This window comes from Berghia stephanieae, chromosome 1 (assembly GCF_034508935.2).
Source record: "Berghia stephanieae isolate SIO BIC M18660-M18661 chromosome 1, UCSD_Bste_1.3, whole genome shotgun sequence".
NCBI lineage: Eukaryota > Metazoa > Mollusca > Gastropoda > Nudibranchia > Aeolidiidae > Berghia > Berghia stephanieae.
In genome coordinates, this window is record NC_088360.1 from 16,711,335 (window position 1) to 16,724,683 (window position 13,349).

A 13,349-nucleotide genomic window follows, 5' to 3' on the forward strand; every position below is an offset into this window, starting at 1 on the left:
CATTTTTTGTCTCCCTTGGCGATTTATGGGAAATATGCATTTTTTGTGTTTTCGTGGCGCTTAAAATGTAATTAAATAAAGAGCTAGAGTTCTGAAAAAAATTGGAGTTGTTTAATTTCTATGAGACTCTAAGCAGTTGAAATTTTGTCATTGTGAGCCCGATACTTTTTTTTATACGAAGTCCCGAAGTTGGGTGCTGAAGCAGGGTGTCGCGACAACGAAATTGTCAAATTTTCAAATGACCATATCTTCCTTAAAAATTGAGATACATGTATGATATTGGTATCAAAATGCTCAGAATTGCAAACTCTTTTAAGCAAAAGTGACTAAATTGAGCATTGTTGGGTTTGAAAAATCAGTTTTCTGTACCTACTTTTTGTTGCGTTTGTCAGGATGGACGACAAGAGAAAGAAATTTATTGAAGTTCGTGATCTGATATTTAGTGAGAACCACTCACAAAAATAAACAGCACAAAAGCTAAAGAACACCCTCCATAGGCAGCACAACACAGTCGTAACAAAAAAACTAGCATGTCGCCATAATTTGTAGTATTGCTCGATTTTTTTGTGCCCCTTGTGCTCAAGATGGACGACTACAAAAAGAAAGTTATTGAATTTGTGAGAGGCCGGCCTTCTTCAGGACCCAAAGAACCAAGAATTCGTAGTTTTAGTAGTAGTTGCTGTTGTAATAGTAGGACCATATGGGAGATGGATATCAGTGTCGATCGAAGCTAGGAATATATAAGGTGGGCACCATAATTATTTTTTAAAATGTTTTTAAGGGTATGGCGCTTGCAACACATTAAGGTCATATCAGCGCCAGTAAAAATGAAGAAAATGGGATAGTAAAAATTTCTAGAATTACAATAAAAGCATCCAAGAATAAGGCAGACAACGGGAATTAGTTCAAAATAGGGAACACACTTAGATTCCAAGAGCTCACTATCAGTGATGTACTTAGAGATCACCTAAAAATCTTATCCAGACACAAGCACAGGTCCCCACGAAGAGGAATACACTCAAATGTTTACAAATCATATATAATACATAACATAATACAGTGCATAACAGAGAGATGAAAAAAAATATCATCTCCCAAAACTAACTACACATTTGACTGTTTCCCTCCCAGCCAGGACAAAACCAAGTAATCTCATTCAAAGACAAAGACAGAAAGCATGTTGGAAAACAGACAAATGGGGATAGAAAACACAGTATGTACCTCCCTCCCCAGTATGGGAGGTCAGGAACCCCACCCACAAAATGGGATAGAAAAAGTTCTAGAATTGCAAATAAAGCACCCAAGAAAAGGTAAGACAAAGGGGAACTGGGAATAAAAAGGGATCAGATGTAGATTCCATGAGCACACTATCAAAGTACTTAGTTTGAGACCATCTTTAAGTCTCATCCGGACACAGGCACAAAATCCAACTAAGAGGAATACACTCAAATGCTTACATTATAAATTCAAAATAACAAATATAACACATAACAGAGAGATGATTTACAAGGAAAAAAATCATCTCCTAAAACAATAACTATGCATTTGACTGTTTCCCTCCCAGCTAGGACTCTGGCCAGGGCCTGGACAAAACCAAGTAATCTCATTCCAAGACAAAGACAGAAAGCATGTTGGAAAACAGATATAAGGGGATAGAAAACACAGTATGTACCCCACTGCCTAATATGGGAGGTCAGGAACTCACCCAGAAATGTTACCAAAAAAAACTTTACTTTAGGCTGTTTCATATAGAAGACAACTAGTCTGTCTGCCAGTCCTTCAATAAAACATACAATCAAAAAGTAAAATAATTGTATAAAACAATATTTATTCCATATGACAACAAATACATAGATTATTGAAAGAGGTCGTACAAAGCTGGACCTCCGACATCAATCTAGTACATACATCCAACCATATCAAACTTCAGAAACTTCCTTTCACATCAACATTATATTCACACACCTGCCAGAACGCAAAAGAATATATAAAATTTACAACAACAACAAAACAAAAATTAAAAAAAACTTTATACAATGGATGAAGGTGATCAGACTACCAATCTACCTACTGCAATGACTTCCATTACGCAATCAGAATATTTATTACGTATTTAGAATATCAGTTAAAATGAATCAGTATACAGAAGCATAGCAATTAAAAACATGATATCAGATGAACAATGTTAATTATGACATTTATACATTTGATAATGGATGCGGCGATGAAGGGTGATGTTATAGAAATGCAATGAATGTTTAGATGGTCGACTTGGAGAAGGAAACTCGCAAGTGAAGACTGTCTCCCACTTGGTAATTGTGAAGGCCCTGGAAAAAAAATGAAACAATAGACAATGCTTGTTAGTCAATTTCATTACAAACTATTATAAAGCAATGAAAAATTTTACATTTAATTATATTACCATTAACCACATTATTGGCGAAGATTACTTTGCTGGATTCAGATCTGGTAGTGAATAAAGAAGGAACTATACGATAGTGTCCTTTACTAAATAAATCAATAAATTATAACTGCACATTTAACACTGAACTAAGTTTCATGTCCCTTCCAACGAGTGGTTTTATTTGAAAACTTGGAGACAATAAAGCAAGGAAGACGACACTTCCCATTATGAGCAACCTGAAGTTGGTCCCAGTTTGGTAAATGGGTAGACAAGTTTCTTCAGATCAGGTCCAAGTAAACAATGAACTCTCTCCACCAAACATGTCATTGACACAAGGCATTGCCTCGATATCACCAAATTCCTCACCATTCATATCAAACCGGGGATTAAATTTATAAAACCAGTTTTAAACCAATTTATTAAAGATTAATTTGGGTGAGCATGCCTATAAAAACACTATAGATTGTGTTGATGGTGTAGAATTTAGCAATATGAAATAGCCATTGGGTTTTGATTATAGAGCAAATCCATTGTATTCAGACCTGTAAATGAAAAAACGTAATTGTCTGAACTTCTTTCAAACTCAGTAAACTTGACACAGCTTTCAAAAAGCTTTATAAGGTCAGCGAAACGATCAGCAAAATTGTCTGGCAGTTTGAAATTAAGATTTAACCCATTTCTTCTCAATGCACCCGCTCATGATATGGACCAGGTTGTGTCATTTAAGGAAGGGGAACACCTTCGGTGGCTTTTTAGCCAGTATCCAGTTCAGTAGTGAAACTGAAAAAAGCTGTTTACTGTTTTTTAAAAAAAAACTAGTAGTGCAATCTGAAGTGTGATCTTTTAAAGTGAGACGAATTTTTTCACTCAAATCCACCCGATTTGATTTTTTGAAATTCTTTGGTCTTTGAAAGTACTTTGGACGATAATGTTGATTAAGGTAGATTTCACAAATATATGATGTTTAAAAAGGAAAAATTCACTTTACAAATCAACAATTTGTTCTCCGCACGGTCCAAAAATACTCCCAAGGTCCTGAACATAGGTTCTAAGGAGCTTAACTTTGCTAAACTAAATTTATTGAGTCAAAAAGACCTATGCAGATCTGTAGCTAGAGCCAAAAATTTGTATTTCTACAAATGTTTGGTGGTAGTAGGCAGGTCTGTCTACCAAATTAATGGGAATTGATTAATTTACTTGAAAATATAGTTTTAATTGGGGATTCATCAGTGGTACAGACAGTAAATATTTGTGTGAAACAAGGCCAGTTTTTCCTAAGTTATTTCCCTTGGTTTGGTAGTTCAGGATTAAAAGGGAAAATTTTTCTTTTGAGAAGCAATGGGTGATTTGTTTTTTGTTTTTAAGGATTTTACGGCGCTTGCAACACATTTAGGTTATATCAGCGCCAGTAAAAAGGAAGAAAATGGGATAGTAAAAAGTTCTAAAATTACAATTAAAGCACCCAAGAAAAAGTAAGACAAAGGGGAACTGAGAACAAATAGGGATCAGATGTAGATTCCAAGAGCATACCACCAATGTACTTAGTTTGAAATCACCTACAACTCTTTTTTTTTTTTTTTTTTGTTTGTTGCTTTAGGTCTCTTCCAACACAATTGAGGTTATATGAGAGACCGCTGAAACAAAAAAAACAAGTAATCTAACAAAAATAGAGACAAATGTAAATCAAAATCATAACCTAAAGATATCACAAGCTAAATTATAAATAACCAAGAACAAACAGGCAGAAGATTTACAGAAAAAAAAATATCCCCTGTCAAAAATACAATCACAAACCAAAGAAGCAGGATAGGCTAGTAAAGAGAAGAAGAAACGACATCACTATCGGATCGTACACCCATGCGAACATCATAGGTATACGATTCAAGGGTGATGCTCCCATCCAACCACCCGCACCTACAAGTCTCATCCAGACACAAGCACAAAATCCAACAAAGAGGAATACACTCAAATGCTTACATTCAAAATAAAAATAATAATACATAACAGAGAGATGATTTACAAGGAAAAAAATATCATCTCCCAAATCAATAACTATGCATTTGACTGTTTCCCTCCCAGCTAGGACTCCGGCCAGAGCCAGGACAAAACCAAGTAATCTCATTCCAAGACAAAGACAGAAAGCATGTTGGAAAACAGATATAAGGGGATAGAAGACACATTATGTACCTCCCTGCCCGCTATGGGAGAAGCAATGGGTGAAAAGAAATGTTAGTGGTGTATCCGAAAATCAAAAAGTCCTCCATGAAAATGACAAGAGTCCTTTTCCATACAACTGTATTTTTATTCAATACAATAATATTCCAAGAAACTACTACAAGAAAAACTGACAGGCTTTTGCATAGAAGCTTTAAAATATGGACATTGTTTGACTCGCTAAAATTACATGATGGAAACGCCAGTGTTGAGTTTGCTGCTTTACAGAGAGGGAAGGTGGATGGCAATCACCACACTGGGTGGTAATAGTCTTAGCAGAGTGTTCCGCTAATTTAATGTTTTTCTTTTTTTTTTAAACTTTACACTGGACTGGAGGTTAGTCAACCAATTGTTGACTAATCCTGGCGAATTTCAATTCAATGAGAGAGATATATTAAAGCATGAAAAGAATAAAAACAAGGGAGAGATGTGGGAGATGGATGGCCTTGATGTAATTAAAGCTTCAACTCACCACCAGAGCGAGGGTTGCCTCTTCAACAGAAGACATTTCAACTAGTGCCATCTTTCTGTCATTGCTGGGGAGAAAAGGCCAAAAATTATTAATGAAATGCTGTAAAAAATAATGGAAAAGGTGACTGATACTAACTGAAACAAGAGACTGCTGAGTAATGTTTTATAACAAGATAGTTGGATGAATAAAAAGATTGGAAGAGATAGAATCATGCAGAGCTTAAAATCGTTACCCCCTGAAGCTAACACTAGTATTTGTGACTGAGAGCCATCATTATAATATAAATAAGAAAATAAAGATTAATATTCGATTCAGTCCAAATGTCTAGCCATTTGTTTCAACTATCTTAACCCAATTGCTTGACAGAACACCAGATTGCAGCCGCTGATTTCCAACCCCGATCATGACAAAACGCCCAATTACGACCCAACCAGTGATTCACCATATCTAGTACTTTTGTTTTGAAGCTTTTTTTGGTCCGAAAAATACACTACTATATAAAAAATGCGAATTTCCAAAAAAGTACTGAAAGTTAACTTTTTACCATATCCAATTTTGACAATTATTAGCGAGGTTACAATTTTTTTTCAAATTTGGTCCAAAAAATGAAGTAAAAAAAAGAAAATGGCCTTTGATCTCCTAAATTTGTTGGTACTTGCAACCATGTCAGACGATGTTGGTAGTGATTCTGGTGATGAATCGGACATAAAGTTAATTTAGAAATGGAAGAGACATCGTTAGAACCAGATATGATGAAAATATTGATCCAGAATCAACACCAGAGTGGTGGTCGGACTCAGACATCCTAAACAAGGTCAAACTAGAGAATTTTTCATTATTTTCGGTCCAAACATATGCTTCTTGGTATTAAAATGTAGATAAATTGCTCCTCTGTCTAACACAATTTAAAATATGAAAATTCCACTAATAGAGATGGCTCTATGACTTTTTTTTGTGTCTGTGGGAAATTTCCGACAAGAGCGATCTCCCCGTCCTTGGTTGTTAAACTTCCTGAGAATGGGCTGTCAAGCAATGGGTTAAACAAGGGAAAATTTGAATGATTACCTACGAGACAAAAATAAACCTGAAACAATTAAGCAATGAAACCAGGAAAACTCTACAAATCAGTGACTTACTTGAAAAACTTGAAGGCCTTAATTGATCCGTATTGAGAAAACATACTGCGAATGTCCTCTTCCTCCAGATTTTGCCTGGAAATAATAAAGTTAATGAAAAAAAAAATAATGTTCAAATAGCTCACCATCCTCCAGCTTTTTTTTTTTTAAGTTGGGGGGGGGGGGGGGGGGGGGGGTCCGACTTTCAATAGATTGTTTGTCAATAACTAGCCATTAATCACATAAAAGTGGTTGTCACAAAGCCTGTTTATACAATGGAAACCGGTATAACAGCAAAATCCCTGTTATAGCCAAGTCCTACTCTAGTCGAATTTCAAGGGATTGTTTGTTGTTAAGGGGTTTACGGCGCTTGCAACACATTGAGGTCATATCAGCGCCAGTAAAAAGGAAGAAAATGGGATAGTAAAAAGTTCTAAAATTACAATTAAAGCACTACTAAAGATAAGGTAAGACAAAGGGGAATTGGTTTAAATAGGAAACAGATGTAGATTCCAAGAGCACACCATCAAAGTAATTAGTTTGAGATCGCTCAAGTCTCATCCAGACACAAGCACAGGTCCCAACTAAGAGGAATACACCCAAATGTTTACAAATCATATAATATAATATGTAAACTAAACATAATACAATGCATAACAGAGAGATGATTTACAAGGAAAAAAACTCTCCCAAAACTAAAATTATACATTCGACTGTTTCCCTCCAAGCCAAGGAACTCCGGCCAGGTCAGGACAAAACTAAGTAATCTCATTCCAAGACAACGACAGGAAACAATTGGAAAACGGGTAAGGGGGAATAGAAGACGCAGCATGTACCACTATGGGGGGTCAGGATCCCCACCCAGTGGCTGTTCCTGCAGTGGTGGTAGAGATGATAATGATGAGGTCTTTGTAGCAGTAATGGTGATAGGGGTGATGATGTAGTGGTTGTTTTAGTGATGACAATATCAATAACATAGCTGTGGTTTCATGGCGGTCTTATTCAAAGTAATCTTGGAAAAGGTGGATTTGTGATAGCGATGGGTAGAAATGAAACATTTAAGCGGATTACTTTCAGCCCTGCAGGCTGTGCACATATTTCTTGTACAATACTCAGCCCTGCACGCTGTATGTTTACCTCTTGTACTATGCTAATTTAAGACTTTTAAGAAGTAATTTGTAACCTAAAAATCCCACCAAAACGTTTGTTTCCCAGGCCATTATCTGACTGCCTTGTTGCGAATAAAACATCTGATGTAATGAGTCTCATTGTTTTCCCTTTACTGTCCAAAGCTCAGAAATAGAGATATATGAAAAATTGGTTTAAAAAGATTTTTCAACTTTCATGAGAATCGTAACGCATGGCTGGTACTAATCAGTCTCTTTAAGGATTCAGAAATATCAATAATCATGACATCAGAAGAGGTGTCAGTAGTTTTCATCACATGCTTAAGAGACTGAAAATAATCCAGAGCGCTAAAAAAAAAAAAAACTTTAAAAAACATGATTAACTTGAAATCTTAAAAAATACATACACATTGTACAAATGCAGCACACCAGTTGGGGGAAAGATGTAGTTTTTGGATCCACTCCTCTTGAATCTGTGATGAGGTGAACTCACGAAATCCTTGGTTAGACCAGCATCCTGTCAATGCAATGTGAAAAATAATTGTAATTGAGTTTTGCTAAAGCCAGTGAGCACAAAATCAAGAGAGATCAGTGGATTTTATAACTTTTACAGGGTGTCCTGCAAAAATTATCACATTGAAACTAAAATTAAGACCTAGGAAATTAAAATATTTTCTTCTGAAATCAATGATTTATGCTCATATACCTTCTTCATCTTCAAGTACCAAGTCTGTGCCAGACATCGGTGATCATGGTACACCATTCATCTCTCTGATCAGATAATCTCAGAAAACCAATATTACTCTTCTCCTTTACTCTTTTTACCTTCTATCTTTCCTGTGAGAGCAAGATGTTCAATACATTTATGTCGATTTAGGTACCTAAAAATTGCATTTGTCTTCCTATTGTACAAATCAAATTAGTAACCTTTTAGTTTCAGCTTGCTCTAATACTTCATTAGTTTTCTTATCTGTCCATGAGATTCTTAACATCCTTCTAAGGAACCACATTTCTGCTGCCTCCAGTTTCTTTCTAATGCCTTCTGTAATTGTCCAACTTTCACAGCCATATAATAATACTGACCGTACATAGGCCTTCAAAACCCTATGTTTTGTTATCATTGAGATATTGTGGTTTTTGAAAATTAGACTTATTTTATTAAAACTATCTTTAGCTATTGCAATTCTTTTTATTTCGGTGCTACATCTGCCACCTGAAGTTATGTATCCAATGTCTGAACTTGTTTTATAGGTTCTCCTTTGATTATTAAGTTACATGTTGGATTTTTTTCACTCCTTGATACAAACATGCATTGTCTTTTTTACATTCACTCTCTGTAACTACTTTATCAAGGACAATTGTAAATTTTATTTCGAGTCTGAGTGCTGTGTCATCTGCATACCTTATACTGTTGATATTCTCATCATTGATCTTAATGCCTGGACTACCCCCTAAAGTTCTAATAATTATTTCGCTGTAGATATTAAAAAGGTCTGGTGACAAAACACATCTTGACGGTTGCACTTTGATTAAAATGTAAATTTCTAATAATTCTTAGATCCTGACGGTTGCACTGTGATTAAAATGAAAGTTTCTAATAATTCTTAGATCTTTTCCATTTGTCTAATCCTTCATTCATTGAACTGATTTTCTAAAACCATCACATATATCCGTATTGAATAATCCACCAAAAAGGTAAACAATACTGAACGAAGGAGGAACAAAATATATTCTATTCAAGGTGAAGATTTCATAGAATAAAATTTGATAGTTGTTTGCAACTCAACTATGAAAATTGGAACCCCTTTCACAATGATTTATGAACTACTTATATAAAAATGATAGAAAATATTGATATAAAACATCTGTAGAATGCCTCTTTATAATTTGTTACTTTTTGCGAATTGTTTCCTACATATCTGAAGTATCATAATGTGCATCTCAAAATTGCAACCATAACAAAACCAATCGGTTTAAGTCATAGGGAAAGCCTGTTCTTACCGACTGGCCATCCTTTGGCATTTGAATCAACATGTGCTTTGATGGTGCTACACGAAGCTGCTTGCCCCAGATCTTGGCTTTGTCAAGGTATGTAATAGCTGGAGAATGAGAAAAATTGCATGTAAAATCTGACAGGACTCCCTTATGTAAATACAAAAGGTGGTTTGGTTTTTTGTTTTGTTTTTAAGGGTTTTAGTGCGCTTGCAACACATTTAGGTCATATCAGCGCCAGTAAAAAGCAAGAAAATTGGATAGTGAAAAGATTTTAGATGTATGATTAAAAGGACTTGAGAAAAAAGACAAAGGGAACAGATGTAGATTCCAAGAGCACACCATCAATGTACTTAGTTTGAGATCACTTAAATGTCTCACCCAGACATCAGTATAAGATCCCACTAAGAGGAATACTCAAATGCTTACATTATACATTCAAAATAACAAATAAAAAAATACATAACAGAGATGATTTACAAGGAAAATAATATCTCGCACTACGGCCAGGGCAAAACCAAGTGATCTCATTCCAAGACAAGACGGAAAGCAAATTGGAAAATAGATATAAAGGGACAGAAGACAATAAGTGCAACCCTGCCCGCTATGGGAGGACAGGAACCCCACTCAAAAAGACATATTAACAATCTGATAAACTTTATTAGTAAGGGGTAGAGGGAAACAAAGAAAACAATGAAACTTGATCAACAGAGTAGATAAATCAAAAAGATTATGATTGTTAAAAATGCCTAAATAATAAAATTGTCATAATACGTACACTCATTAAAATGTGTACAATCAGCAAGGTTGACAACACTGTATAGTACTATATCAAATAAGGGTCAGATATAGACTCCAAAAGCATCCTATCAAGGAACTTCAGTTGAGATAACCTTAAAGTATCACAGGATCCCACAAGATCTAAACAGCATAAATTTACAAAGAAATGAAATATCACCTCCAAAACCTAATACCATACATTTAACTGTAGAAGACACAGTAACAGTGATCTCCCCACCCACAATGGGTCCTAACCCTGCTATAAAGCATAGTATAATTGTCATGCGATATCACACCTTGTTGAGCCTGGGTGGGATCTGCCATCTGAACCAATGCATTATCTTTTTTGTTGAACAAGATCTTCACACGGTGCACATTACCATAGACACCTGAAAAGCAGAATGAGAAAATACCATATAACTATGGGGTGGGAAAAAAAGAAAAGAAAAAAAAAACCCAACTAAATGATATGATATAAAGCGATTAGAGTCCAAAGAACAAAGTGCATGGATAGAAGTTACGAACAAGGGCAAAACATGTATTTACAGCCAAGCATTTTAAAAGTAAGAACTAGGTCTATCGAGTTAAAACAACATTGCATCAAGACAAAATTGCTTCAAGGGATATATCTATCACCTTTAAGGCACATTTTTTACTTCTTTTTTTTTTTTTAGTGTTTATGAAAAAAGTGGATCCAATCTCATATCAATATTAATTTCAATCCCCCGAATCAAAGACCCCATTCAAAAAAGAATATAACGAGTTTAATTTAATTATAGAGACAAGCGTGAAGCCACATGAATTATCTCTTGAATCAAAAGAAAGAATCAGAGATAGTTGATGAAACCTTGTACAAAATAATAGAAAATTCAGCTAACCAAACAGCTGAAGAATGAGGTCTCTGAAACATTAATGAATGTAACTCCAAATGAAGAAACAAAGCAAAACAAGTTTAGTCCAAGACAAAAAAAAAAAATTGTTTTAAATAAAATAAAAATAAAGTTCAAAAGCAAGAAAGTGTTGATTGTTCCACCCACAACACAGAAAGAGTTCTCTTCAGTTTATCAATAAAACCAATCATTTACCACTTTTCTCAGAAGGCACGTAAAGCAAAACATATGTGAAATCAACAAGTAAAATGTCAACATTAGCAAAATACTTCAAGATATAGTAGACATACCAAACAGTATAAAGAGAGCATCAGGAGTGGCCTTCTAGAGATAATTTTTTAAAAACAATGGTAGGTATAGCAAGGCGGCATAATAAGACAAATGACGGGAGGTAGTAATTGCCAGGATCAAGTAATGGCAGTGGCAGCAGCAGCAACAGCAGCAATAGGTGTCGAGTCATCGAGAGCAGATCAGATGAGACAAGTTCCAGCAACACATCAGGATCAGAGAGGTAGGGGTTGGGTGGGGTCGAGAGAAAGAAGAGACAAAAAAGAAAAATAAATTAATAAGTCAGCATAAGAATTTTTTGTCTGTGAAGAGAAAAGAGTAATATCAAAAATAAGTAATACAAAAAGCTTAAGTAACCAACAACAAAAACAAAATACATCCTCAGACATCACAACATAAAATGAAAGGGTGTTTGCTAAATGAAATTGGGGGGGGGGGGGAGGAATTTTGGTTTCATCGGTGCACCTAATCCAATTATATACATATGTTTCCTACCCTACAATGTATAACGAAATTGTAGTTTATCCTTTAAGTGATATTGTGAGGAAAAAGAAAAAGTCAAAAGTCTGCATTTGCTCCAATAATCATATCAATATCAACTTCCAGATCTGCAAAAATGAATATTAAAGATGCCAACAGCCAAAAAAAAAAAAATAAAAAATAAAAAATAAAAAAAAAAAGAAGAAGAGACATGATGGAATCAATGTCCGCTTGGGGGGGGGGGGGGGGGGGGGGGGGGGGGGGGAATGAGTCAATAACTAGATAATTATAGGGTTTGTTAATTTGATTTTTAAAAAGTGTTTACTGTCTTTCTGTCATGTAATTTAAAAGTTTGGTCAAATCAAAAGAGTTAGCAACCTGTAAACTTGCAAAACATATAAAAGGTATGTATGTAAGTTTCATATCTACTATTTCATGTCAAATTTCTTTTGCTATGTACAGATTTTAAAATTTAAACCCAGCCCACAATAAAGGTCTATACATTCAAATTTCAGCTTCATGCAACCAAATGAAACACAGTAAAATACCAAGACAATATTTTTAAACAATGGTCAGAACGTCTTATAACCAGATCATAAAAAGGGGGAAAATAATAATTTGATCAAGATACAAGATTTAACCGGTTTTCTATAAACATAACTCAATGTCTTTTTTAAAAGTTGGGGCTGGAAGATCGGGATACCAAACAAAAAAAAAACAAAACAGTAAGGCATAATAGAAGAGGGTCATACTGTGCTAACTCTCAACAAATTGTATTGTGATGTTCCTTTATACCAGACATGCCATGCCTACTTGAAAATGTTCTAATTCGTGATTTTTAGGAGATTCTTTAAATTATGTAGTCTGGCATCAACTTTCATTTTCACTAAGTTTTAATCTCATAAAGCTCTGATACTGTAGCCCAAATTTTGTAATTTTATGATTAATCGTAATAGTAGACAGGTCTGTTATACCCAATGTAATTCAAAATGTTCAGAAATAATTACTTCTGTGACTGCCTTCACAAGACATTGATATATTCTATGAGTATAGAAGACTGTATAGGAAGTCTTAGAGGACAGAGGAGAGGAAAGAAGAACTCAAATTACCATCTGGGCATTCAAGAGTTCTTAACAAACATGCAAAAGATTGACTACTTCTGTGTAAGTTTATTGGAAACTTTGGAGACTGGCACTTCAATCTATCAAATCATTGAGAAATGAAGTTTCATGGAGTAATGGATATCTAAAAGAAGTTGCGTTTACTGGTTGGCAATAGGGGTAAGATAGGACGATTGGAACGAAAACAAGCCTAGTTTGAACTCTATAAAGCTTAATATCATCTTCAAAAATATTCAAGTCTTTTACTTCCATGCAAGCATGCAAATAGACTCAATCGCACATCCAAACATCAAATCTACTGTTAACTACTCATATGGGTATTTTACTTTGTGCAGCTTACCTAGGTCCATATAAGAGCAGTAATCCCCATTTCTACAAATGTCGAAGTGAATATCTAATTCATAGGATGTTCAAATCCTAAGTCTTTATATTGAAGCCCAATAGAAAGTCAAAATAAATATTATAG

General features: G+C 34.9%; 1 protein-coding gene across 2 annotated transcripts in view; it reads right to left on the reverse strand.

Moving 5' to 3' along the window:
• Positions 1-1,808: 1,808 nt before the first annotated feature.
• The window catches only part of LOC144969121 (polypyrimidine tract-binding protein 1-like), a 32,103-nt gene continuing 20,562 nt past the window's right edge, over positions 1,809-13,349 (reverse strand). The window contains exons 12-18 of one of the 2 annotated variants that reach the window (XM_078908202.1): positions 11,285-11,315; positions 10,401-10,493; positions 9,334-9,431; positions 7,740-7,849; positions 6,227-6,301; positions 5,091-5,154; positions 1,809-2,327 (exon numbers count right to left, since the gene is read on the reverse strand). In XM_078908202.1, coding sequence (XP_078764328.1) covers positions 2,259-2,327; positions 5,091-5,154; positions 6,227-6,301; positions 7,740-7,849; positions 9,334-9,431; positions 10,401-10,493; positions 11,285-11,315 — 540 coding nt within the window. In that variant the 3' untranslated portion in view covers positions 1,809-2,258. Of the gene's footprint in view, positions 2,328-5,090; positions 5,155-6,226; positions 6,302-7,739; positions 7,850-9,333; positions 9,432-10,400; positions 10,494-11,284; positions 11,319-13,349 lie in introns of both variants that reach the window. The other variant, XM_078908213.1, reaches the window with a different exon arrangement.